General features: G+C 40.9%; 2 protein-coding genes across 3 annotated transcripts in view; both read left to right on the forward strand.

The window, feature by feature from the left end:
• Window positions 1-7,363, forward strand: part of dnmt3bb.1 (DNA (cytosine-5-)-methyltransferase 3 beta, duplicate b.1) — a 31,342-nt gene extending 23,979 nt beyond the window's left edge. The window contains exons 14-22 of the mRNA XM_027006983.2: window positions 1-86; window positions 193-277; window positions 478-623; window positions 1,856-1,946; window positions 2,916-3,064; window positions 3,408-3,493; window positions 3,716-3,785; window positions 3,891-4,009; window positions 5,368-7,363. The exon at window positions 1-86 is cut by the window's left edge and continues 98 nt beyond it. Of these exons, the coding sequence (XP_026862784.2) occupies window positions 1-86; window positions 193-277; window positions 478-623; window positions 1,856-1,946; window positions 2,916-3,064; window positions 3,408-3,493; window positions 3,716-3,785; window positions 3,891-4,009; window positions 5,368-5,509 (974 nt within the window). The 3' untranslated portion in view covers window positions 5,510-7,363. The remainder of the gene's footprint in view (window positions 87-192; window positions 278-477; window positions 624-1,855; window positions 1,947-2,915; window positions 3,065-3,407; window positions 3,494-3,715; window positions 3,786-3,890; window positions 4,010-5,367) is intronic.
• A 1,028-nt stretch (window positions 7,364-8,391) lies between these two features.
• LOC113575485 lies at window positions 8,392-23,521 on the forward strand. 2 transcript variants are annotated; one of them, XM_035522609.1, is made up of 25 exons: window positions 8,392-8,429; window positions 13,704-13,835; window positions 14,032-14,177; window positions 14,722-14,908; window positions 15,049-16,607; window positions 16,964-17,123; window positions 17,314-17,391; window positions 17,504-17,589; window positions 17,677-17,736; window positions 17,899-18,048; window positions 18,376-18,483; window positions 18,891-19,032; window positions 19,172-19,540; window positions 19,648-19,692; window positions 19,788-19,867; window positions 20,194-20,306; window positions 20,439-20,622; window positions 20,937-21,021; window positions 21,150-21,295; window positions 21,410-21,500; window positions 21,855-22,003; window positions 22,269-22,354; window positions 22,567-22,636; window positions 22,914-23,035; window positions 23,119-23,521. In XM_035522609.1, exons 1-25 carry the CDS (start codon window positions 8,417-8,419, stop codon window positions 23,273-23,275), a joined length of 4,518 nt encoding a protein of 1,505 aa, XP_035378502.1. In that variant the 5' UTR covers window positions 8,392-8,416; the 3' UTR covers window positions 23,276-23,521. The 2 variants fall into 2 exon arrangements, with proteins under 2 accessions (XP_035378502.1, XP_026862820.2); XM_027007019.2 differs by lacking the exon at window positions 8,392-8,429 and adding an exon at window positions 13,100-13,195.
• The last annotated feature ends 454 nt before the right edge of the window (window positions 23,522-23,975 follow it).

The raw sequence follows: 23,975 nt of genomic DNA on the forward strand, positions 1-23,975 counted from the left end.
GGCAGCAGTACGGAGTCCTCAAGAGACGCCACGACTGGAGCCTCAAACTGCAGGAGTTCTTCGTCAACGACAACGGGCAGGAGTTTGTGAGTCCCGGGCAGCCTGCCTGACCAAACTCAGGACAGGTCATTCTTACAACCTGCCCTGTTTTTTACAAACTTTGCTCACTTTTTTGTGCCTTTTAATGTTTAGGAAAGCCCAAAGATTTACCCAGCAGTTCCAGCAGAGCAAAGACGTCCAATCAGAGTCCTCTCACTGTTTGATGGCATTGCTACAGGTGTGTGTGTGTGTGTGTTGTTTGTTTGTGCATGTTTGAACACATGATTTACTTTAGATTTCATTTTTTCCACATACATGTTTGTCAGATTACAGCTAATCTTCATGAAAGCTTCTACAGACAGAAGTTGGTTCGGACTGTGCATCACGGTCTGTTGGGCAATGGTGTGTTGTTGGCTGACTGGTGTCACTACACCATAGGTTATCTGGTGCTGAAGGACCTGGGCTTCAAGATCGACGTGTATGTCGCTTCCGAGGTGTGCGAGGACTCCATATCCGTGGGGGTCGTCCGGCATGAAGGCAAAATCCAATATGTCAGTGACGTCCGAAACATCACCCGGAAAAACGTAAGCGGAGAGGCCTCCTTGCCCTTGGCAGTGCGGGTCAGTTGGCGTAGTATCAGCCATTCCGCCTGGGAACCGTAAGCCGCTGCTTCCAGACGCTCTACAACCGACACAGCTCGACGGTTTTTGAGTTTCACACCTGCCAACGTGGTCTAAGGTTATTGTTTGCTTTGTGCAGTAGGCTGCATGTTCCAGCAGCTCATGATAAGAGGGATCAGCCCAGCAGAGTGGGGCGTGGCTTGTCTTTTAGCTCCACCCTCCACTTTTGTGTCTTAGTGCGTCATCCTCTCTCCGTTTCCCTCCACCCCTGCTTTGGGCATCAAACAAGCACGTGCACACATGCACATGCGCACGTGCGCATGAACCCGTGCACACGTTTGCTGCGCCCAAAAGCCCAAAGCGATCTCCAAAGTCCCTCCCCCTCCGAGTCACCCATTCACTCAGCCGTGCACCCTCACACTGGCTTGCCTGCTCGAGTCATCCATCCATTCACACCATTGTCACGGCCAGGAGGCCGGCCGGCGCTGGGCCGGAGAGGGAGGGAACTGAAAAGGCTCCGGGGACAGAAGAGACGAAAGGCGGTGTGGTGGGAGGGGCAGGATCAGAGGTGGAGGAGGGGACGTGGTAGGTGGGGTTTGCGGGAGGGGGTCATGAAAAAAAAGATGAATAGTGTCCAGCTTCATACAGACTCTCTCACAGACACTGATATGACTTGAATATCAGGCAGCCATATAAACAATGTATTGTACTCTGTGTTTTCCTAATCTAATCTAATCTGATTAGATTATCTGAGTTGGCTAGTCAGTGTGTGTGTGTGTGTGTGCTGTGTATCTGTCTGTGGTGCATGTGTGTGTGTGTGTCTAGTCTACATTTGTACACATGCACCGGTTTTAAATGTGACTTACCCCAGGGATCATGTGTGATCACACTGTATGTGCATTTGTTCACTGACAATAGGAGAATAGGAGAATCACTCAATAGCTGTAACCTTATAAGGTTCAGTGTTTGGAGTGCTAATTCCAGTATATTGTAAAGCTTTTAGTACATAGAGTGAATAACACTGCTATGTGGTTTATGTTTTTCATGTAATTAAAGATCTAGAGATAAATAACTAGTTGTATTGTCATAAGTAGTTTATCTCCCATGGAAGGTTGGAGTGGTTGAATGCAGGGTGGCGAGAGTTGAACATGTACTGATGTGCTAGTAACACTAGGTGGTGCTGTTGTCTTCCATAGATTGCTGAATGGGGGCCATTTGACCTGGTGATTGGTGGAAGCCCCTGTAATGATCTCTCAATAGTCAACCCAGCCAGGAAGGGCCTGTATGGTAAGACTATGCCCCTCTGCATGTGCCCAGTCTGAATCTCCAATCTTCTCTGGACTTGCAGACCTGTGGACATAACGTGCACACTCCCAAAAAAGTCCACGGTGCCGAAGGGCTAATCATCTCTGCTGTAAGAGGGATAATGCAAACTTCTATTGTCCACTCGGGATGTAGCTTCCTACACACTTTGCTTGTGGAATTCCCGAACACGTACATGAGAACATAAACCAAAGTGGAATGATTCTAGTCACAGATTTTTATTTAAATATAATTAGCATATGTTACATACAGGAAGATGGGCGTGTTCATCTTGTGTGTGCTGAAATGAAACTGTTTTAAATTTTATAATTTCTGATCTTCGATAACAGTAGGTCCACTGGCAATGACTGCATTTTTTATTCCGTAATCTGCATTAAGATAAATTGCACACCACTAACCACCCCTGGAGAGCAAGAGCCTGAGCGATTGTATCTGGTAATAAAACCCTCTACCACTGACTGATAGAGGTGGTGATTAAATGCCCAGCAACGTAAATGAGCTGCGTACATCTTGCTTCCTGTATCATATTTTAGCTTCAGTAATTACCATGGAAACGAGTGAAGCGGAAGTCCCCTCGCACTTTTTATACACCTGCAGCCAAGCAGATTTGACGTAATGACCAGAGTTCACGGGTCTATAGTGCGGACATTGAGACTGAACAATTTTCACAATATCCCATTTCTCCAACAGTCTGCAGCACGTCTCTGTCTGAGTGGCACGTCTGCAGGCGTATGTCACCAGATATTCACTAATCTAGCTCATTACGGATACTGTCAGGTGTTTGTACCTGTTAATGACAAAAACGCGTTACTGCTGACTGTGAAGCACTAGTGTTGGGCAAATAAGACAGTTCCACTGCTATCAAAGCAACTCAGCCGTTGTGATTAACCTTCCCATCAGCATTTTTCCCTCATGGCTTCTCCTGTGTTGTAGAGGGGACTGGCCGTCTGTTTTTCGAGTTCTATCGTCTCCTGAGCGAAGCCAAGCCAAAAGAAGGAGAGGACCGCCCCTTCTTCTGGATGTTTGAGAATGTGGTTGCCATGGGAGTCAATGACAAACGGGACATTTCCCGTTTCCTTGAGGTGAGGGTTCCTCACGTTCTGTAAATGCTGTTGCTTTAGCGCTGAGCTTCAGTGAGCGGTTTCTGGTGCTCAACTCCTGGACAGGCCAGCAGGGGTCAGCGTTTAGCCTGCTTTGACACGCCCCATATGGTCCGACAGTCGTCAGATGAGGTGTGCCTGAGTAGGGGGACTAGTTAAAACCTCGCAGCGCTGCAGTAGTAGACATCCCACATTTCATCACTTGCTCCTCTAACACCATCTCTCAGCCTGCCAAAAGATGCTTCATAAGAAAACAGCAGACGTTTAAATAGGATCCGTGGTTTCGTATAAAATGCATTTGCATATGTTTGTATGTGTACTGCAGTGTAATCCAGTGATGATAGATGCCATCGAAGTGTCTGCTGCTCACAGGGCTCGATATTTCTGGGGAAACCTTCCAGGCATGAACAGGTACTATACACTTGTGTGCTGTCTTCTCCAGTGCCATCCCGTCCTCTCAATGTCCGCCAGCATGAAGGTCGTAGGCTGATCCAAAACACGTCTCACGTGAATTGCTTATAAGAGGACTGTATCTTAGGGTCTTCAGTGGAGAGGACTGCAACCCTAGATCGTTTAAAGCGCATTCGTGAGCCATTGCCGTAGAGATGATGCGAGTACCGTCCTCTGTTGCAGGCCTCTCTGTGCCTCTGGGATGGACAAGCTGGAGCTGCAGGACTGCCTGGAGCACGGCCGTGTTGCCAAGGTAACACTCCCTCTCCTCGCCGTGCCTTCTGCCAGCTCCTGCCTGGGAACTGTTGTAAGGGCTGCGCCGTTTGAGGAATAACACTGTATCGTCTTCTGTCTGGAGTTTGGAAAGGTGCGGACCATCACCACCCGCTCCAATTCCATCAAGCAGGGCAAAGACCAGCACTTCCCTGTCATGATGAATGGCAAAGAGGACATCCTGTGGTGCACAGAGCTGGAAAGGTGAGTACCTGAATGGCAGAGATATATAATAATGTTTAAAAACTCAAATATGCTATAATTGCTGCTGCTTATTAGCAAGTCCACTGTGAGACACATTATGCTTTCAGAAGGCTGAGAGTTTAAAAAATAATAATAAAAAGGTTGGTGGCACAGAGACAGAAACGGAATGGAAGTGTAATTGTTTCAGAAACCATTTAAACCATTTAAATCCTGCTACCTAGTAGTTTGAATGTCAGTGTCTAAAGTTAGTTAAAATAACACATTTTATGTTTTAAAAGGACCCCATGTTAGTGCAAGTGAGTGCAAATGTCCATTCCTGTCTCAGCCTGCTGGATGCAGCTCAAACGTTTGGAAACCAGCCCGGGCATTTAAAAGAGAATTCAGATTAATTGTTTACTTTTGATACTGGAAGCATTTATTCATAATCAGAATCACTTTATTCAATGCAGTGTACAGGAGTTTAGCTTGACAGAAGAAAAGTCAATACAATAAATATGATGTGATAAATACAGTACAGATACTGAGATTACATACACCAATATTTATGGGGGGGGGTTGTCCTAGACATGATGTCCTACAGCTCTTAAACTGAGAGCTATAGCTGACCATCCTGCCTTCATGCTGGCTGCACCACCCACTGCAGTCTGGCCTCTGGGCAGGTGGAGGCTAAGCTGAACCACATGTCTGTGTACTGAAATGACAATAAGGCGACTGGAGTGTCAGGAATGTCCCTGTTCGTTTGTTGCTTTGCTCAGAATAGGAGTTTGTCAGATAGACCTACAGGCTTTTTTTTTTTTTAGCTTTGTTCAGTTGTGTTCTGTTAATAGCTGAAAACAGAAAGATTTCGTGCAGCTGCTTCAGGTGGGCTAGATACTTTTTTAATGATCTCATAACCTGTCATTGCCTTTACATGCCTTTGTAACAATAAAGGCTGTATTTTCATATTCTCAGCTAATTTCAAAGTTTTGTGTGGCTGAAAAGAAACTGCAATTGTAACTGTGGGTTTTAAGTATTAATTAAAATCAAAGAGGGGGTACAGAATATCCACACCGCTTACACACATGACCTGATGTGAAGGTTTCTGAGCTGTCCAACATAAATTAATTGCTATATTTGCTGGCATTACTGCATGCTACAAATTGATCCATTCCTTGTTCTGCTGGTGTGGGGCCTTGTTGCAATACCTGTAATGTTATCTAAAATATGTCCTTGAAGCTATTATCTATGCATAATACATAATGTGATAGCTCACATTTCTGTACACTTTTGTGCTTGTTTGGGAATTGGTCTCTGGGGAAGATCAAGCCTGGGTTACTACAGGCCACTTTCAGCCGCCGTGTCTCTTGTTGCGTTTCCAGGATTTTTGGCTTCCCTGTCCACTACACAGATGTGTCCAACATGGGCCGTGGAGCCAGGCAGAAACTGCTGGGTCGTTCCTGGAGCGTTCCGGTCATCCGACATCTCTTTGCCCCACTGAAGGACTATTTTGCCTGCGAATAACCTGCCAGGGAACAAACCAAAACGGAAAAAAAAAGCCCCCATCCACACAGTCCAAAGTCACCCACAACGACAGAGCACCACAACGGCCTCACGTAACACAGAGCAGCTCATGAAGTTCGGTTGTTGTCCTACCTGGGAGAGATCCTAACTTTTAAGCAGCCTGAGCAGATTTTGGCCAGCAGGTGGTGCTGTAACACTGAGCCAATAAGTTTCATCTTTCTTTTTTTTTCCCTTTACTTATTGGTGCCTTTTCAACCTTGATGGTCAAAAATGCTCTCGGACTGGTTTGGCGATCTTAATGCACAAAGCTGACATCTTGGCAGACCTCACTTGATGGTTGTTTCACTTGATGATTGTGCAATAATTGCATGTTGAAACGTTTGGGTTATAAAACATGTTGTTTCAATGAAACAAAACACTGAACATCAAATGCACTTGTCTGCATAATAATAGTTTTTCCAGTTCTGCAAGCACATCTTTTCTTGCAGGACAGCAATTTCTTCTCACTGTGATTTACTGTGACTGGTAAAAGTTTCAAGTTTCAAACAGAGCAGATACCTTTTTTTGTTGCATGTCAGACAAGTGAAACACTGGGTTATACGCCAAAGTATCAGAGCTGTCCATTAAGAGCAGGAAGGATCTGAGCATGGAAATGAAAGTTTAGTCATGCCAAAGATCTGAAGACACTGACTGAGTTAATTTTTACGTGGTTGATCAAAGTTTTCTAAACTTCATTTTAGATATTTTTTGTATTTGGACAGGCAAACCATGGATGCAGCGAGTGAGGCAGTATTGGCTTCTTTTACAAAATGTTATCGTGTCATGTTCGTTTTATTCGTTTTACATGGACCGTTGTTGGGAGGTTGCTGTGCGTGTAATGACAGTAGATATGTGGATCACATGTCCTTTGGCGAGCATTCATAATGTGTTCCTTGTACTGTAGTTTTGTTTTTGTTTTTTTCCTCAAGGAAATACTTGAAATAAATCAGTGCAAAAAGCAAGCTGTGAGCACACACACACACACACACACACACAAAATACATTCACCACATTGTTTTTAAAGACCCCATGTGGCAGGAATGTTTTCACCCTGATAAAGGGTTTTACTGTACACAAATGATTTAAGGTGCATTTAACTTAAAATACTTAAACTGATGATAATTGGTATGACCATTCCTACAACAGAAAAAGAATGTGTAAAACTTGGCCCAGTTTTCATGTACCATGAGACTGATATATGCTGTTACTGACATTCAAACAAGATGCTTTACTTCCTCATTTTATCTTGTTTTGTATGGCAGTACCAGTAATACGGGAATAAAAGAATATAATTCTACCGGGCATTGTCACAAAAGTCTATACATCAGAATTGTGCTTATTTTCTCTGGCTGGACAAACAATTTTAAGTGAATAGGTATACTGTGCACAATATACGCATTGTGATAGTACTGTTTTCTGTCCTTGAAATGAATATGTTTACATTTCTTAATGGTTTTCAGGGCCGTCACATATGCCTATACTGGAATTTAATTGTTTAAGTCTGCTTACACATCTGCAAAGATGAGGACTGATTCTGAACAAAGAATAGCCAGGTCTCTTTGCTCTGTGATTTTGTTGGTCTGGACATGCCTTATAAAGTGTTTTTTTATGTTTTTATTTTTATGTCTTCTCTATCAAACATTTGTCATACGCAGTGCAGACGCTAGGCTTTTTCCTTGCTTACAAATAGAAAGAAACTCATTATATACGCATTCATCCTTTAAAAAACTACTACCTAGATTCAAAGCTTGAAATATCTGTTAACTTTTTGTTTAGACAGTATGCAGAATACTTTGTTTTTAGTGGATGTTGTATAAGATAGAAAACATACGTACTTCTAAAGCTTTTGCGTAATAGCCAAAAATGTATGTAAAATAGCACTGCCTACTTTTAACATTTCTATAGACTTTATTGTAGTGTGCTGTGTTTTAATATTTTTATTATCCTAACCTTTTACTCTGTTCTTTAAATATGGTGCATAAAGGTTTGTCATCTGCTTGCTATTTGGTAACAAAAACAGTAATGCTGAACACATATGTTAACAGTACTTTTCTACAGAGTGTTTAATTGAACATTTGTCAAATACCCCATGACTATTTTTATACTTTTGTACTCTTTTGTATTCTTTTTTGTATACTTTCTTTTCTTTTCTGGCATGTACGTCATGGAAACATGTAACAAAAGCATTGACAACACCAATAAAGAAGCTATGGTCCTTACCAAATGGTATACCGTCTTGGGTGTTTACATATATGGCACAAACACCAATCAGACACCTAGAAAAGGAACACCTAAGGCTGAGTTGTTTATAAGTAAAGTATCATTAGTGGCATTGTTTTTAGGTATGATCTTTAGATGACTAACTGAAAATAAGGTGTTGGTTAAAATATGAATCATTAACCATTATAACTATTATAATTAACTATTGCATGTTTTATGAGAGCAATTCACTTTTCTTGCATAAAATTGACATTTCTTGAAAAAAAAAAAAAATGACCGAGGCATCATTACAATTTAATGGAAATGCATGACAAAACGCGATATGTTACACTTAATTTTTAACTATTCTTATAGTGTTTCTGTTTACTTGAGATTCTATTTAATACTTAACTTTACGCAAAATTATAAGGCCTTTTCAGTTTACTCTGTCAGGTATATGATATTAGTGTTATTCCTTCTGTTTTGAAAATGAAAGCCACAAAGTTCTCTGGATTTGGTAGAACAAAAAACATATTTGTCTCTCCCGGTTTATAACAGTAAGATTGAGGCAGAATTTATCAGCGAAGACTCAGATGACGTATATAGGATTGTCAGGAAGAAGTGACTGGGGTCATAGACAGGCATCGACATCTGGAAGTAGTTACAGGGATGATGAAACCGGGTAAGTAATTTACTACTGACATAACCTGTTTACTGGATGCATATCAATAATGTGCACATATTATAAGATTTTATACTCACGGAATGTGCACAAAACAATAACTTATCATACTTGCAATGTTCTCCCAAGTGACTTGTTTGCTGCCATTCTAATGTCACTGTAGCGGTCCGAGTGCGCACAGACGTTTATTAACGCAACACAGACGATAAAAATCACGGCACTCACGTATAACATTAACGGTAAAACAAACAGGCGACTGTGTCCGCGACTAAACATGACATAACGAAACACCTAACAAAGACCGACTAAGAGGCACACACTCACAGCGGTTTAAATACATACAGACTATACAACAGGAAACCATGTTCAGGTGCGCGCAAGCTACATAGACGTGGTTACAAATGGCGAGTCGTACCATGTGAACAGTGGGAAAGGGGAGGGTTCCGTGACAGTCACGCAACGTTACTTCTAGGGAACATATATATTTAAACAGTTTCTCGGAAATGACAATTACTTTAAACTATACTGAATGTTAAAAAATTTACCGTAATAACCAAAATATGTGTATATGTATTTTAATAGAATAAACATGATGAAAAATAGCTTTTCTGAAAAGCACTCTCAGCAGCAGAAGGCCGTTATATTCACAAGCTGCACAATGCCTGAAAAGAGATCAAAAATGGGACTCAAGTGATGTGAGCAAATACAAGCTTTTATTGGTTAATTCAAACTCTTGACTTTGTTTTGAAACGTGCTGGGGACAAGAATGTGGACCAGGAATGTGCATTCACTTGAAAAGAAATCACCATATTTTAAACCATATTGAAAACATTTGCACTTTCTCACAAATCAAATGCCTGTCACTGTGCGTAAAGGAAACGAGACACAATTCTTTCCCGCCAGTACTGACTACCCTCTCTTGCCCCAAACGTCCTCTAGACAGTAACATTATCAGTGCTGGCCACTGCAGAAAGCAGCACACGGACCTTGACAGGCTTCACCATGACTGATGGTATCTTAGTACCTCCCAGATAAAATGGTAGCAGTAAGTCACCTCCCACTTCCTTAGCACCAAGGACCTGGTCTTCTCTGGCTTGAAGCACATCTGTGCCCACACAAAGAGCTTCCCCAAGCCTTGGAGAATCTACTTGCATCCTGACTTATCTCATTTTTGCTATCATTAAATGCTTTCTATATCATGTGATGGTACAGTGAAGAAAATGGGTTTGTTATCCTGAGGCAAAACTGTGCAACCAAAGGCTAACAGTTAACAATAGTACATGTATTTGGTGCCACTTTTATCAATGACTTGGTTTTGACCAAAGGGTGTGGGTTAGCTGGAAGATTTCAGCATGCATTTATACTGTAAATTCACTTGTAAATTCTTTATATGAAAACAGCTCATTAATGAAAGTGCCCACTTGAAACATTTGAACAAGATATGTAAATAAACATGGATTCATGCAACACGGATTCCACAAATCTCTTGAGCTGTACTGGAGGGATTTTCAACTGGAGTTGTGATGGTGGTACTGGTGCAGAATCTTTCATGCTTCTCTAAAATCACCCATTGCTGTTCAGCTGGGAAGACCATAATTTTCAGACTCATCAAACCATTGGTCCACTCAGTGACTGATCATGCCCTGTGGTGGGGTCACAGTGAGCATGGCAGAGAACACTCCCAGAATGGACAACAATTGAAGCCTAAACATGCCATGCTCTCAAGGGATCAAGAATTCAGGCTTTTTCAGGCACTTTTGGTTGTCTTCTCTTGTATTGGAGACATACATACACATCACAGCCACTGAATGTGTGTTCAACCATAATTTTCAATTACTCATGTTTTTTTGCCATAAATCTAAAAGCAATTGTCATTTCTATTGCTGTTCCTGTTGAAACGTGAGCCTTTGTGACCACAGCTCCTATTCCAGAAGTCACCTCCATCTTTTCCTCTTGTCATCTTGATCCAAAATCAAGCTCCACAGGGCCTGCTCAACATTTTTATACACACAACTATCATATCATACAGAACACATGTCTGGAAGCATTTGCAAATACCATGTTTTTCTACTCATTTATTCAGGTTATTCCTTTATCAACTGTCTGTATGGGGTCCCAACCACATACAGAAAACAACTGTTTTTGCATTGTTGGGTTACTTGTTGGACTTGCACACGTGGAAAGTTTTACATACCAGTACATTTCATTTTTACCAGAGAGACTTGTAGTCTAACAAGGTTACCCAAGTTCTCAAGTACTCTGCAAATTCTTCATGGTGTATGGTGGTTGGCCAAAGGTGGCATCAAGCTCCCGTGTTTAGGTGGATTAATGAAGTTAACATTTTACACCAATATTGCTTCTTGGTTATAAACATATAAGCACTTAGAATTCAGCTCATACCGATTTTCTGCTGGGAGAATAGTCGAGTGTATTCGCTGTTTTTCTTAAAGAGCTCTCATGAGTTGATCAGTCATTACCTGTGTTAGCTAGCTAGCTAGGTAGTAAGAAAAATTATTTAGTGGATTACAACTATTTATCTGATATGTGGTTCACCAAAAGCAGTATTTTACTTAGCTCTCTAAGTAATCAAGATTTATCTACTCAATTCGTTATGTAAAATATGAATTCTGACCAGTAAGAACTTTTAGGTAGGCTATCTGAAACTGGAATTTATATTTACTCAGAACACATGTGTCTAGTCATAATTACCAACATTTTCACAACGGAGACCTGCAATATTTATTGTTACTGATAATAAGGTAATGACATTTTTGAAACTTTCGTTCCGTTTTCAAACGTTACGGTGGAACAAGGTGGGAAAACGCATTAGGCCTATTGTAGTTTCAGAACTCCCTGTTGTGTTTCATCAGTCCCTGGCAAATTTTGAGATATGAAGCAAGTCAAAACGATTTATTTCGACTGAATAACGCAGGGAACGCCTTGTTCACGCTTACATGCGGCAGGCTGAAGAGTAGGTATCCGTTCACGACCAATGTAAATGCACCCTTAGCCAAACGGCTGAGATGGGGTCGAGTAATGGCACAGTGGAGTGTCTCATAAAAAGACAGTGGGAAGAAAAATATTATGTCAGATAACGAAGTTTTTCTGACACCATGCCATTGCAAATATTTTATTGTGTTCCATGTTTATTTTAATTGGTAAGAAAAGGGGAAATCGACTGATGCACCTTTAAAGGGCATCGAATTTCGCTAGCTGTCTAGCTAGCACAGCTGTGTGGATGTTTTATCTGTATAAGTATTCAGTAACATGTTTGCATGAATGGTTTATGTTTTATATATATATGTATATATAGAATGGTGTTTGACTAGATAGCAGCTAGCTAACGCTAGCTACGTTGATGAAAACAGCCTTACCGCGTTCAACTGGTTTAGTACTGTAGTGAATCTTACTTAGCCAATCTGAATAAACATATTTAACTGAAATGCTAATTTGGGATTGAAGATATTTTCGGAGTAAAATGTTAATTGACGAGGTGCAATAGCTTTAATGGTTCGTCGAGTGTAGAACTTTGTTATGAACAACAGATATACAAGATAATCAAGTTGCATGTTATATTTGTTAAGAGTTAAGTGAATGCGTACGGTGTGACAGCTATAAAGAGGCCACCGCGTAACACAAAAGAGGTACTAAATCATCGTTTTGTTTCGACACGACTTTGCGTTGGGTAACGGAGTGATCGACTCGGTGTTCGTCGCGAATATTGACCAATAGTTGGTGGCCCCCTGACGCGCGTCTGGGGGTGGACCCTTCACGGAGCAGTAACGCAAACCTGCAACTCTTGCGTGTTGGCAAGTCACGAAGTGCGTCTAATTTTGAAGATGGTATCGATTGGTTTTCGATAGGTGAAGTTGTGGGTAGTAGATACAACTGTAAAAAGACACTCATTGCTGTCGACAAGGATATACAGGCTGCAGGCTCTTGACGTGCATGGCAGGTATTCGAAAACACGTGTATTTACTTAACGCTAGCTATCTCTAGCTACGTAAAGTACAATACGCAAGGGAGTGTAATCGCTTTCGGCTAGGTAGCTATGATCGCTAGCTAGCGGTAACTAAAGTAGCTAGCTGGATAGCTGTCCCATCTAGTTGAACCGGGCTAGAAATTTTAGTTACACGGTACGTAAGGGTATGTTTTTAAATTTAAATAGAAAATATGCAGTAAAGTTGACATTTTATAGTTTTTTTTATAGCTTTTTAAAAATTCTTGAGCAGTTGTATATTTTAAACTATTAGCTAGTTTTAAATTTACTTGATTATCAGCGCACAACTTGCTAAATCAAAGGGTGAAGTTAAAACACATATTACGTTAGCTAGCGTTAGCCAGCTAACAAAAGCCATTGTAATGATTGTTATAAGACACAAGATAAAAAGTTAATGTTTACGTGTCATAACGCTTAGCGTTAACATATTTTCCTTAGTAACCGCCTTTAACAAGTAGCACAGAATCTCAGTAATTAGCAAAGATAAAAGAAACATGCTCAATTGAAACTTAATTTTTTTTAACGCGTGTAAGGGTGCGCTTCTGTTCTCCTACCCTATATCCCACAATGCAAAGAGGAATGGCCGCCTCTATTATCCGGGCTCTTATACCGCTCGTAGATTGGCTCCCACTGACCGACTTTCCTCCTTTTGAACTGTTAGCGGCAAAGGCATGAGCCGCACGTATTTTGATCAGTTTCTTAATCCCGGAGTTAGAAAAAGCTCCGTCGTATTATGCTGCTGTTTTATCTTACTAATGCGCAACAGGTACAAAATTGTCGCTATATACTTTGCGCTGGTTAGCTAACCTAGCTTTGAGGAGCAGGTTTAGCTGCTTATGCTTTTTTGCGCTTTTCAGATAATACATAACTGAAGTATAATATTTGTGTTATATATGCTCACAACGTAGTTGGCTAATTCCGTTACGTTACGCACCGAGCTCAGGATGTCAGTAACTTTATTTGTTCATATGCTTGTTATTACGTGTTTAGGAAATTATATGTAGCTAATTTACTGATGCATCTGCCTGTAATTCCACTTTTTCCTTACATGCCGACCATCGTATTATATGACTGTTAGGTTTTGTGTGACTTACAAGGCGTTCGCTAGCTACTACAGAAGTACATGCTATCTATATATGCGTGATTTATAATCTCCCTCACAGTACTAGGATGCTGGTGAATATGCATCTATATGGCTTTATGTTCCGTATGTTAGAAAAGGTTGTAGCTACTACTCAATGCCTTTTGTATGTGTGGTGTTTAATTTCCCTCAGGTTATGGGAAGATGGTGGTGAATGTGAAAGTTGATTATGAATCAACTAAGAAGTATAGTAACTATGAACTTCTGGCCTGGCTTAATGGCACCTTACTATCTGGTTTCCTCAAGGTGGAGCAAACATGCTCAGGTATTTCACACTTTTTACATTTATTTCAAAGGCTCCTAATTCTGACCTCCTCCCAAGTCGGCCCTTCTCTGCCAATTTCATGTTTCTAGACAGACGTGGGTAATGTGCAGTTAGGAGAGTTAGGCTGTTTAGTTCTGATGACTGCCTTTTAATGCCGTTAGATCGGCTTGCTGTGTTGATATTTGTGTTTTTCCAGGTGCTGCCTACTGTCAGTTGATGGACTTGCTTAGCCCTGGCTGTATTAACTTGAAGAAAGTAAAGTTCAGACCTGAAGATGAAACCGAGGTCCTTAACAATTACATGCTGCTGGAAGATGCCTTCAAAAAGACTTCTGTTAGCAAAGTGGGTTATAGACATGTTTGGTAGTTGGACTGTAAGGTAGTGTGCTGTAGGACTGTAGTGTTTTCCCAGAAGCAATAAAACCTCAAAAGCAGGAGTCAGAGGAAGAATATTTATTGTTGTCCTCATAGTGGAATACAGGTATAATGAAATGGCCCAGCACAGAATAGCAACACTTAGTTACAAAGGGAATGAGGCCATGAGGGGAGATAAACTGTCATGTCATTCCATGTGATAATGCAGGGAGTGCTTACGTTTGAGTTGTACTTTTTATAATGAATACTGCCCAGTGCTCTGCAACATGAGCAACTTCTGTTATTCTCGATATTCAGTACTTCAGAATGTTCTAACAGTATATAGGTTCTAACAGTATATAGGTTCACTGTTAGTGTTTCTTCATGTTAAAGGTTTAGCCCACTGGTCCCAAATGTTAGATGCCAGAGAAAATTTCATGAACACAGAAGTCCAGTTAAGGTAATTTTAAGCTGTATGGGCTCTTACAGGATGGAGAGTTTGACTTTTTTCTTTGCTTCATTCTTCCCTACAGCCTCTTCAGCTTGAGGAGTTGGTTAGTGGCAACATCACAGAGACGTACAAACTCCTGTTGTGGTTCAAACTGCTTTTTGAGCACAATTTTTTGGGGCAGCCTTACGATCCTGTAGCAGCACGAGGTGGACAGTATATAGAGCCCTTCGTTCCTAATAAACCAAGGGTTTCTGTGAAGCCAGATTTCAGTAAGTTTTTGGGTTTTTTTCCCAATCTGCTTTTCACTTCTGCATAGTACACCCATTAAAATCGTATGCTGGTTTCTTTCAATGTTTGCTTGCTCATTTATTTATTTATTTATTTATTTATTTATTTTACTTTGCTGTAGTGGGAGGTGCGAATTATTGTGAAAGCCTTGGCCAAGCTGTAGGCACAATCTGTCCAGGCCAGATGAGGGAGAATGCAGGGTTGAAGACAGGGACTGAAGACGGGCATTCAGACACGACAACAGGGTCTCTCTCCTGCAGCCTGGCAACATTACGTTTTATCAACCAACACTGGCCCTCTGTTTCAGTCAGCCACATATCACCCATTACATACAGCAGGGCCAGGATAGTGCTGGGCTCCAAATACCCAAATGACATTACAGCTGCCTGCAGCCAGGACCCTTATTGTCTGTATTTGTACCATGGGCTAGAGCTTGCGGAAGGAGAGAAGGCTAGCACAGTTCTCATAGGATATTTTGACGAGGCTGCTGGGGAGAGAAAAGTCAGACTGCTTGATGTCTTTCAGCCATTGGAGGAAACCGATGCAACTTTGTGGACCAGCCTTGCGGACATGCTGAAGAAGTTTGAGCTCCCCCTAGTGAACTTGGCAGTATTTTATTCAATTTCAAGAGAGCCTGCTCATTTTATTTCAGGCTTGAAGGTCCTTAATCCTGGAACAGTTTTTCTGTGTGGCCTTTCAGATATTGCCAAACAAGCATGTCACAGTGGCATTATGGCGATGCAGCTGTCTGAGGAGATTCAGAGGCTTGTCAAAAAAGTCCACAAACACTTTCACTATCTTCCAGTCTCTCTGAGACAGCAGCTTAGTAGTATGGAGAACCCAAACTTCAGTTCACCCTTGACATCACAGTGTCTCCTCCTCAGGACAGTAATCCATGAAATGACCGTGGTGTGGTCAGACCTAGAGCAGTACTTTAGGTCTCAGGGTTCTACTGGTAAAACAAAACAGATCTGTTGCCTCCTTAACAATCGGCCTTTAAGATTGAGCTTCCTGTTTATGAGCCATGCCCTACAGCCTCTCTGTGAGTTTCAGGGGACCTTAGACCATGATGAAGATGTGACAAAAGTCCTCCAAGATGCCACCAGTTTAGTTCAACTCTATGCATCCAGCTTCCTCAAGCCAAAAGCTGTGGAAAGCATCCTCAGCAGAAAAAACTGCTCACTCAAAAAGGAGATGATGGAACATCTGCCCAGAGCAGAAATCAAGGTTGGTGAGCTGGTGGTTAAGTACCTTCTAGAGGAAGATGCAGTGCTCACCAACCAGCTTGACCTCTTCTACAAGGGTGCCATCTCTTTCTACATGGCAGTCATTACAAGCATTGTCAAATGTTTACCCTTGCCTGACTCTACTCTGAGAAACATGGCTGTCATCTTGAGCCCAGAAGGAAAGATGGAGGTGACTGGAAAGTCTGTAGCTGACTTGGGTGTCCAGTTAGGGTTTTGTCCAAGTGCGGAGGATGTTAACATGCTAACAGACGAGTTTTTGGAATACCAGCTTGCTGAGCGGGACAGCCTGGTTGTCGGCCCAGCTAGCCAGTCAGTGGAGCGGTACTGGAGGGAGGAGCTAAGGATCATGGGAAGGACATCAATTTTTCGGAAACTGATCCTAAGCCTCTTGGCCCTGCCTAAGACACTGAGCATGGAAAGGGTTTTTGAACAAGTGAGTAGCTGCAGTAACATTACACTTCTGTATGCCACATATTTATGATTCAGATGAGAAAATATCAATTTTTGAGAAGGCAGACAAGGTAATTTACAAGCTGAAAATGTCCACAATGTCACATATCGTTTAACTGGGTCATTATTGTTCTGTGATTTGTTTGTTGGGGTCTGCCTACCCCTATTGCTAATGTATATGATTCACACTCTTAGTCAATTTTAGGAGCAGTTTAAGGACTTCTGATTCAGAAGCTTAGCAAAAACAATAAACCAATGTGCTTAAGCTACTGTTGGTCATGGTTTTCTGGACTCTAAAACTGAAAGGTATTGTCTAGATACATGTTGCTCTGTTCTCAGGTGTTTGAGAATGTGGATAAGAACTATGTAGGCAACAGTCTGGAAGATAAGGAAATGGAGATCTCTGGGGACAAGGATGATGATGTCACAGACAGCAGTTCCTATAAAAGTGCCCCATCACATCCACTCAGTCCAGAGACCCAAGAGAGTGTATCATCAGGTAAGTGTCACTTCCACAAAGTAACACACCATGTTGCTGGGCCTGTAAATGCTTGCTCTGTTCACGATGGAGCGAATTGGAGTGGGGGAAAAATCAAATGCAGCTGTGGTATTATTTTTTTGTCTATAATTTTTTTGTTTATAATTATCATTTTATACCACATGAATTAAAGACATATTGTGATTCTCAGATATCATTGACCTGACTGAAGTAGATGATGTTAAGCCTATGGCAACAAACGCCACTGAGGAGAAAGGGGAAGACCAAGGTTTAGTAACATGGTTAAATTCTCTTAATAATTCTTTTTTATTGATATGTTTTTGCCAGCGAGTATTGGAGTGAAATTTTTTTTTTTTTTCCTCCATGTAATTTGTCCTCAGGAAAAGATGTAAAGATTTCTGAATCAAAAGTCATAGATGATGAAGAGAAGGAAGATGTCATATGGACTGATAGTTTATATCCAGAGGTAACTTTTCACTTTTCTTCTCAAATTAAGTGTGGTTCACTTAGAATGTAACTCATTGTATGTCCCATCATGATTTATGATTATCAGAAAGTGAAAGAGAATGTCACCTCAGCACCCAACAAAGAAGACATGGATCACTCATCCCAGGTAATCCCATCTGATCAAATCATTGTAAATTATGTTCTGGCTGTCGCTTCAAGAGGAATGATCTGTAGCATTTGGATTTTGTTTGTTGTGCAGTGCAACTCAATCAAACTCACATTTAGTTTATTAACCACAGTCCTCCCATGACTCTGTCTCCACCTGTAGGACAGGAATAGGTTTGCAGAAGGGGAGATGATATGGGGCCACGTGGAGGGCTTTGCTATGTGGCCTGGCCTGGTGCAGCAGTGGCCTGAGAAGAAGAGCTGGGGTTCCATGCGTGAAGTGGTGTGGTTCGGGGACCGCATGGTTTCCAAGGTAAAAAAAAAAAGTTCTGTGTATGCAGTGTCAGGCTTTCAAGCATTTACGTTTACGCCATTTGGCAGACGCTTTTATCCAGAGTGACTTACAAAAGTGCTTTTTCATTTACTCATAGAATATCCTAGTACAGTAGGTTAGAGTCAAATATACCATTGAACTAGAATACTATTGAAATACAGGGATCAATACTGATACCTAGAAGTGCAACACGCATAACAACATTCATTGCGGTCAACAGTAGCCTACAATAAGTACTAGTTTCAGTTACTCCACATAGATGTAGGAAGCAGCATGACAATGACATGCGCTTTGCTAATGTCGCAGGTTCATACGGATGGTCTCTGCCCTTTCTCCGCATTTGCACAGTGCTTCTGCCCTAATTCCTTTGCTACTGGGACTATGTACAAGGATGCCATCTTCCACTCTCTGCAGGTCAGATTCCTCACAGTGACCCTGTTGAATGGGATAATCTACTAGAGTCATACATTTTCACCGTTTCATGCAGTCATTTTAAGTGTTGAGTCAGTTTTCTTTGCTGTTTGACCCTAAACATGCTGTTTTCATAGACAGATTCTCAACTTGGTCATGTACCAGTTTGAAAATTCTTGGTGATTATTTGACATGTAAATGTTTATTTGCTGGATTCTAATTCTATTTAATTTTAAAAGATTATAAACATGTCCTTTCCATCTCATCAAGATTAACATGTTGATCTGAAACCATCAATTGCCAATACCATTGTGTTCAGGATATTGTACATTCCTATTAAGTGCATGAAATGTCCTGAATGAGTTATGATCTTTTGTCCTGCTGACCGTGTTCTTATGATATATGTATAGGTGGCTGCAGACCGTGCTGGGAAGGTCTTTTTTCTTGAGTCGGACTCTAAGGAGGAGATGCTCAGGGTTATGCTGGATTGGGCCTTCGGAGGCTTTAAACCCTCTGGACCCAGTGGTCTTAAACCCCGATCCAAGGAAGACGGTTCGCTACCTCATTAGCTGGAAACTAGTACTCTAACCTGCCCAGGCTGTCGCATGGGAGATACTGAAACTGCTTAACGCAAGTTGTTTTTAGCAAATTGGCAGCTAAATACCTGTATGTTGTTTTTTGCCATGTCCAGAATGCCTTAAAAATTTCAACTGGAGGTCGCAGAAGAGGATGAAAGAGGATAAAACTATTGTCCATGAGACACAAAAAAGTACAGAGAGTACAGAGAATCCGTTCCACTTGAGAGAAGTGTCTGTTTGCTTGAAGAAACTCTCTTTGGAATCTCTGGACATGAAGAATGGCAGGTTGGACCTAAAGAATGAGGAAGTTAGTGAAATGCTTTCATATCCAAAATGTAAACAGTCCACCTTGCAGACAGGGCGGAAGTGGTCTCTACCTGACAATCGCACAGCACCCCGAAAACAAAAGAATGTCTGCAGGAATAAAGATCAAAACGAGGAACAAAGCCCAGTTGTCGAGAAAGAGCAGAATTACAGCAGACGTGCGTATGCCGTTCCTGTTATGCTTAACGCATTACAAAGTGGTTACAATTCAATGTTGTAAACACCTTGAGTTACAACAATGTGTATTTTTGCTTGTTCCTTACAGATCAAATGGTGCATAAGGTTTTTACCAAAGGGAGAAACATTGAAGGTGAGAAATGGAGTATCTGTCTTTATCACTCAGGTACACCTGAGTGCTTTTGTTCTCTAACTGTGCTTTATTTTCCTGGGAATCCTGTCCTCTAGATTTCTGCTTGTCATGCGGGACTGCGCATGTTGAGATCTTCCATCCGCTGTTTGAAGGAAGCCTGTGCATGAAATGCAAGGTACTGTGTGATACTGCAGTCATTCTTTCATCAAGCCTTTTTTAGAATATTCCTTTTGTAGCTGCTGGTTGCAGCAGAAAAACCAGATTTTATAACCTTACTGGAAATGCTATGTTATAAAGATTATTAGAATTCTGAAAAAGTGCCTTTTGCAATATTTGTGACATTTTCAGTTAATTCATTTATCTTAATTAATCTATTAGCATTGATAAAGTTGTGATCATGTCTCCTCAGGCAGGACTGCACCTAAGTGCCAATATACAAGTGTTGATACATGTTGATCATTTTTGTGTGTATGTGGGTTTTTTTTGTTTTGTTTTGTTTAGGATAACTTCACAGAGACTCTGTATCGGTATGATGAGGATGGGTATCAGTCCTATTGCACTGTGTGCTGTGCTGGGCTAGAAGTCATGCTGTGTGGAAATGACAGCTGTTGTCGGTGAGTTACAAGGATAAGAGTCCTTCATATCCTGTTTTCCAGTCTCTTGGTCCTACTTATTGTAAGCAGTCATACATATGTATGTTTGTGACTTCTTGCACAAAACTGAACCTGCTGCATCCCTTTGCATAGCTCCTACTGTATGGACTGTCTGGAAATCCTGGTCGGTAAAGGCACGTATAACCAGCTAAAGCGCGTCGACCCATGGATCTGTTACCTGTGTGCGCTCGAGAGCAGCTCGGGGGTCTTGAAACCCAGACAGGACTGGAGTATCCGTGTGCAAGAGTTCTTCGCTAATAACAGTGCCATGGAGTTTGTTAGTGACTTTTTTCTTGATTTTCCCTGGTCTCATAATATTAGAGTTGTTTAAAAAATCAAAAACCTTCTATTAAATATTTATTTATACTTTGTGTATACTTTTTAAATTAGTTTTTTTAACTGGTTGGTCAGATCACTGATAGTCTATATAGATTGTCTCTGATGAGCTACAGCTATTAGAAGTCTATGATTTAAGTAATAGCACATCAGAAACATGGCAAGAATTTTTTTTGTGCTTCTCTTTAAGCTGTGTGTAAGCTCTGTGATTGTTTCAAGTAAATCATGTGTACTGAGGAACTTTGTCATCCACAGGAGCCTCATCGTGTTTACCCCGCAATCCCTGCCAACCTGCGTCGTCCAATCAGGGTCCTGTCTTTATTCGATGGTATAGGCACAGGTAAGTCAGGACACTGCTGAATGATTTTTTATTATTGCTCAGTCATAATTGTAAGTTACTTTGGACAAAAGCATCAGCTAAATGCCAAAAATATAAATTGTGGGTGGTATGTGTATGTGTGTTTTTAGGATACCTGGTGCTGAAGGATCTGGGATTTAAAGTAGAAAAATATGTTGCATCAGAAATAGATGAGGAGTCAATTGTGGTCTCCTTGGTGAACCATGATGGAAAAATCACCTATGTGGATGATGTCAGGCGAATCACTAAAAAACATGTACTTTTGCATTGTTCTTCATCCCACCAGTCACGCTCTTCAATATACGTCTTGTAAATGTCATTTACAATACTATATACTAGTATCCTAACTTCTTAAAACTTTGTCATTTAGATCACAGAGTGGGGTCCATTTGATCTTCTCATTGGTGGAAGCCCATGCAATGACTTGTCAATAGTAAATCCAGCACGCAAAGGCTTATTTGGTAAGCGACAAATACCACGAACTGTAAGACCGTTTTGTTTATTTAAACCTGCTGATCTCTCTGTGTCCCTGCAATCCAAACTAGGCTTTCCAACTTCTCATTAGCTAGTCAGCAACTGCCATGATTTCATATATAACTTGCCACGGAATGCAATACACATAGTTTCAAATGTGCTGTTGTCTATTGCATTCTTTGGTATTAGCTGACAGCGCTCTGGGTTTTCTGTAGTGAGAAATCTAAGTTCAAATGCACTGTTAAACTCTTTCTATTTGTTGAGTTGTGTATTGTGACCGCACACCCATTACTGGTGCATTACTTGTAACCTCCTTCTCCTCTTCTTCCTCCTCATTACAGAGGGCACAGGACGGCTCTTCTTTGACTTCTACCGCCTGCTGAATGCCATGAAGCCGAAGGAGGACGACCCACGGCCGTTCTTCTGGCTCTTTGAGAATGTTGTGTTCATGAACACCAAGGACAAAGCCAACATCTGCCGTTTTCTGGAGGTGAGGCATTTTGTGCCCTTCGGGAACTCCTCATTTCTCCTTCATTGTGTTTGTATTTGCAGTATGGTATTTGTCATCCATAATGATGGCCTCAGGCTACTTCAAATTCTGTAGTCAGGTGACATAGCACGATAAGTTGTAGTCATAATATGCAGACCTTGTTGCTAATATCAAACAATAAATACATCTTCTCACTGTGTGTGTGTGTGTGTGTGTGTGTGTGTGTGTGTGTGTGTGTGTGTGTGGGTGGGTGGTATTAACCCAGTGTAACCCAGTCCTCGTTGATGCTGTTAAAGTGAGCCCCGCTCACAGGGCACGCTACTTCTGGGGGAATCTCCCTGGCATGAATCGGTGAGGCTTTCATTCAGACTACAGAAAGACTCTAACAAGTCTTGACTTCTTTGTCAGCTAATGCAGTCAGACTGAGCACAATCTTTGAGTTCACTATAGCACTGGTCTTAAAGATGCTTCCTCTTTGTGGGGTAGGGCATTAACTGTTGATTAGTTCTTATCACTGCTTCTGCACCAGGAGTTTGGTAAAATGGTGATTTATTCCTGTACAGACCCATCATCGCCTCTCAGAATGACAAACTGACCCTGCAAGAATGCCTCGAAAATGGCCGCAAAGCTAAGGTTTGATTGGTGCTTTGTGCTGGAACATAAACTTGTAGAATATAACCTAAAGCTGGAAACTGATATTAGGCTATTTTGGCTTATGAAATCATCATTTGATGAGGATTAACTGATTTCAGAGCATCCATTATGCATCATGTAAATGTAGCTGGAATATCTTCAGTTGGATCAACTCCAGCTGTTTACATATGCAAATCTTATTTTTTTAATTTAATGTTCACTATAAAAAAATGTAACTGGAAGGCAGATTCTCCTGTTTATGTGCATTTGATTATAGTTTGTCAAGGTACGCACCATTACTACACGCACCAACTCTCTCAAGCAAGGGACCAACGACAGTCATTTCCCTGTGTCCATGAATGGAAAAGATGACAGTTTATGGATCACTGAACTGGAGAAGTTAGTCACTTTCTTGTTTTTTTGCCATATGTAAACCCTACATCTTAAACACATGCTTATACATGTTCTTGCACTTGTGCCAGGATTTTTGGTTTTCCAAAGCATTACACAGATGTGAAGAACATGAGTCGCATGCAGAGGCAGAAGGTGCTGGGCAAATCCTGGAGTGTCCCTGTGATAAGGCATCTGTTCGCTCCCCTGAAGGATTACTTTGCCTGTGATGAGGTCCCCTTAAAATAAGGGCAGTTTTACAATAACTTCAGGCAGAGATCAAGACTCAGGGATATTTTAACTGATTGATTTTAACTTGTGATTTTCAAAATTGTTTTTATCCTTTTAATAATTTTTTGAATGTTCATATAGAAATCTATCAGTGATCAGTTAATGGTGATGAATGTTTAAGTATCAGGCATTAATTCAATGTAATGTATGAATTGTATGAGTTTTTCTGGACAAATGTAAAGTTTTCTTGAATGTTTCATCTTTTTGCTTTTAATAAATTCATCTCAGCAAAGTAGAGAAAATGTGTAAAGTATTTAATATCGCAGCATTACAGAGTGAAATGGTGCAATGCAACCACTGTAAATTAGGCAATTTGAAACAACACTTAAAAACAACTGGTTTGTCTTGATTGTCTTGATGTGTAGAGTACATTTTAAAAATAGTCCTTTGCTTGATCGTAATTTACAGTCTACATTCTGAGAAAAATCTGAGATCAAAGTATTTCAAACAAATTCTAAGGATTTATAAAAAATGTTTCTTCTGTATACAGGTTTTATATTTTATTAGTAGTAGTAGTGGTAGTTGTCACATTTATATAGCACCTTTCTCAAACTCAAGGATGTTTTTACAGACAAAACTTTTACAATTGCACACTGATGAGTAAATAACATTCTAATAAAACAGTGAAGGTATTTCAAAATTCTTTTTTTCAGTGTTG

Source organism: Electrophorus electricus, chromosome 24 (genome assembly GCF_013358815.1).
Source record: "Electrophorus electricus isolate fEleEle1 chromosome 24, fEleEle1.pri, whole genome shotgun sequence".
Lineage (NCBI taxonomy): Eukaryota > Metazoa > Chordata > Actinopteri > Gymnotiformes > Gymnotidae > Electrophorus > Electrophorus electricus.

Coding starts and splice junctions, on each gene's coding strand:
- LOC113575485 (XM_035522609.1), top strand. Junction 17,737..17,898: donor ACATGGATCACTCATCCCAG/GTAATCCCATCT, acceptor CTCCACCTGTAG/GACAGGAATAGGTTTGCAGA. Junction 18,049..18,375: donor GGGACCGCATGGTTTCCAAG/GTAAAAAAAAAA, acceptor CTAATGTCGCAG/GTTCATACGGATGGTCTCTG.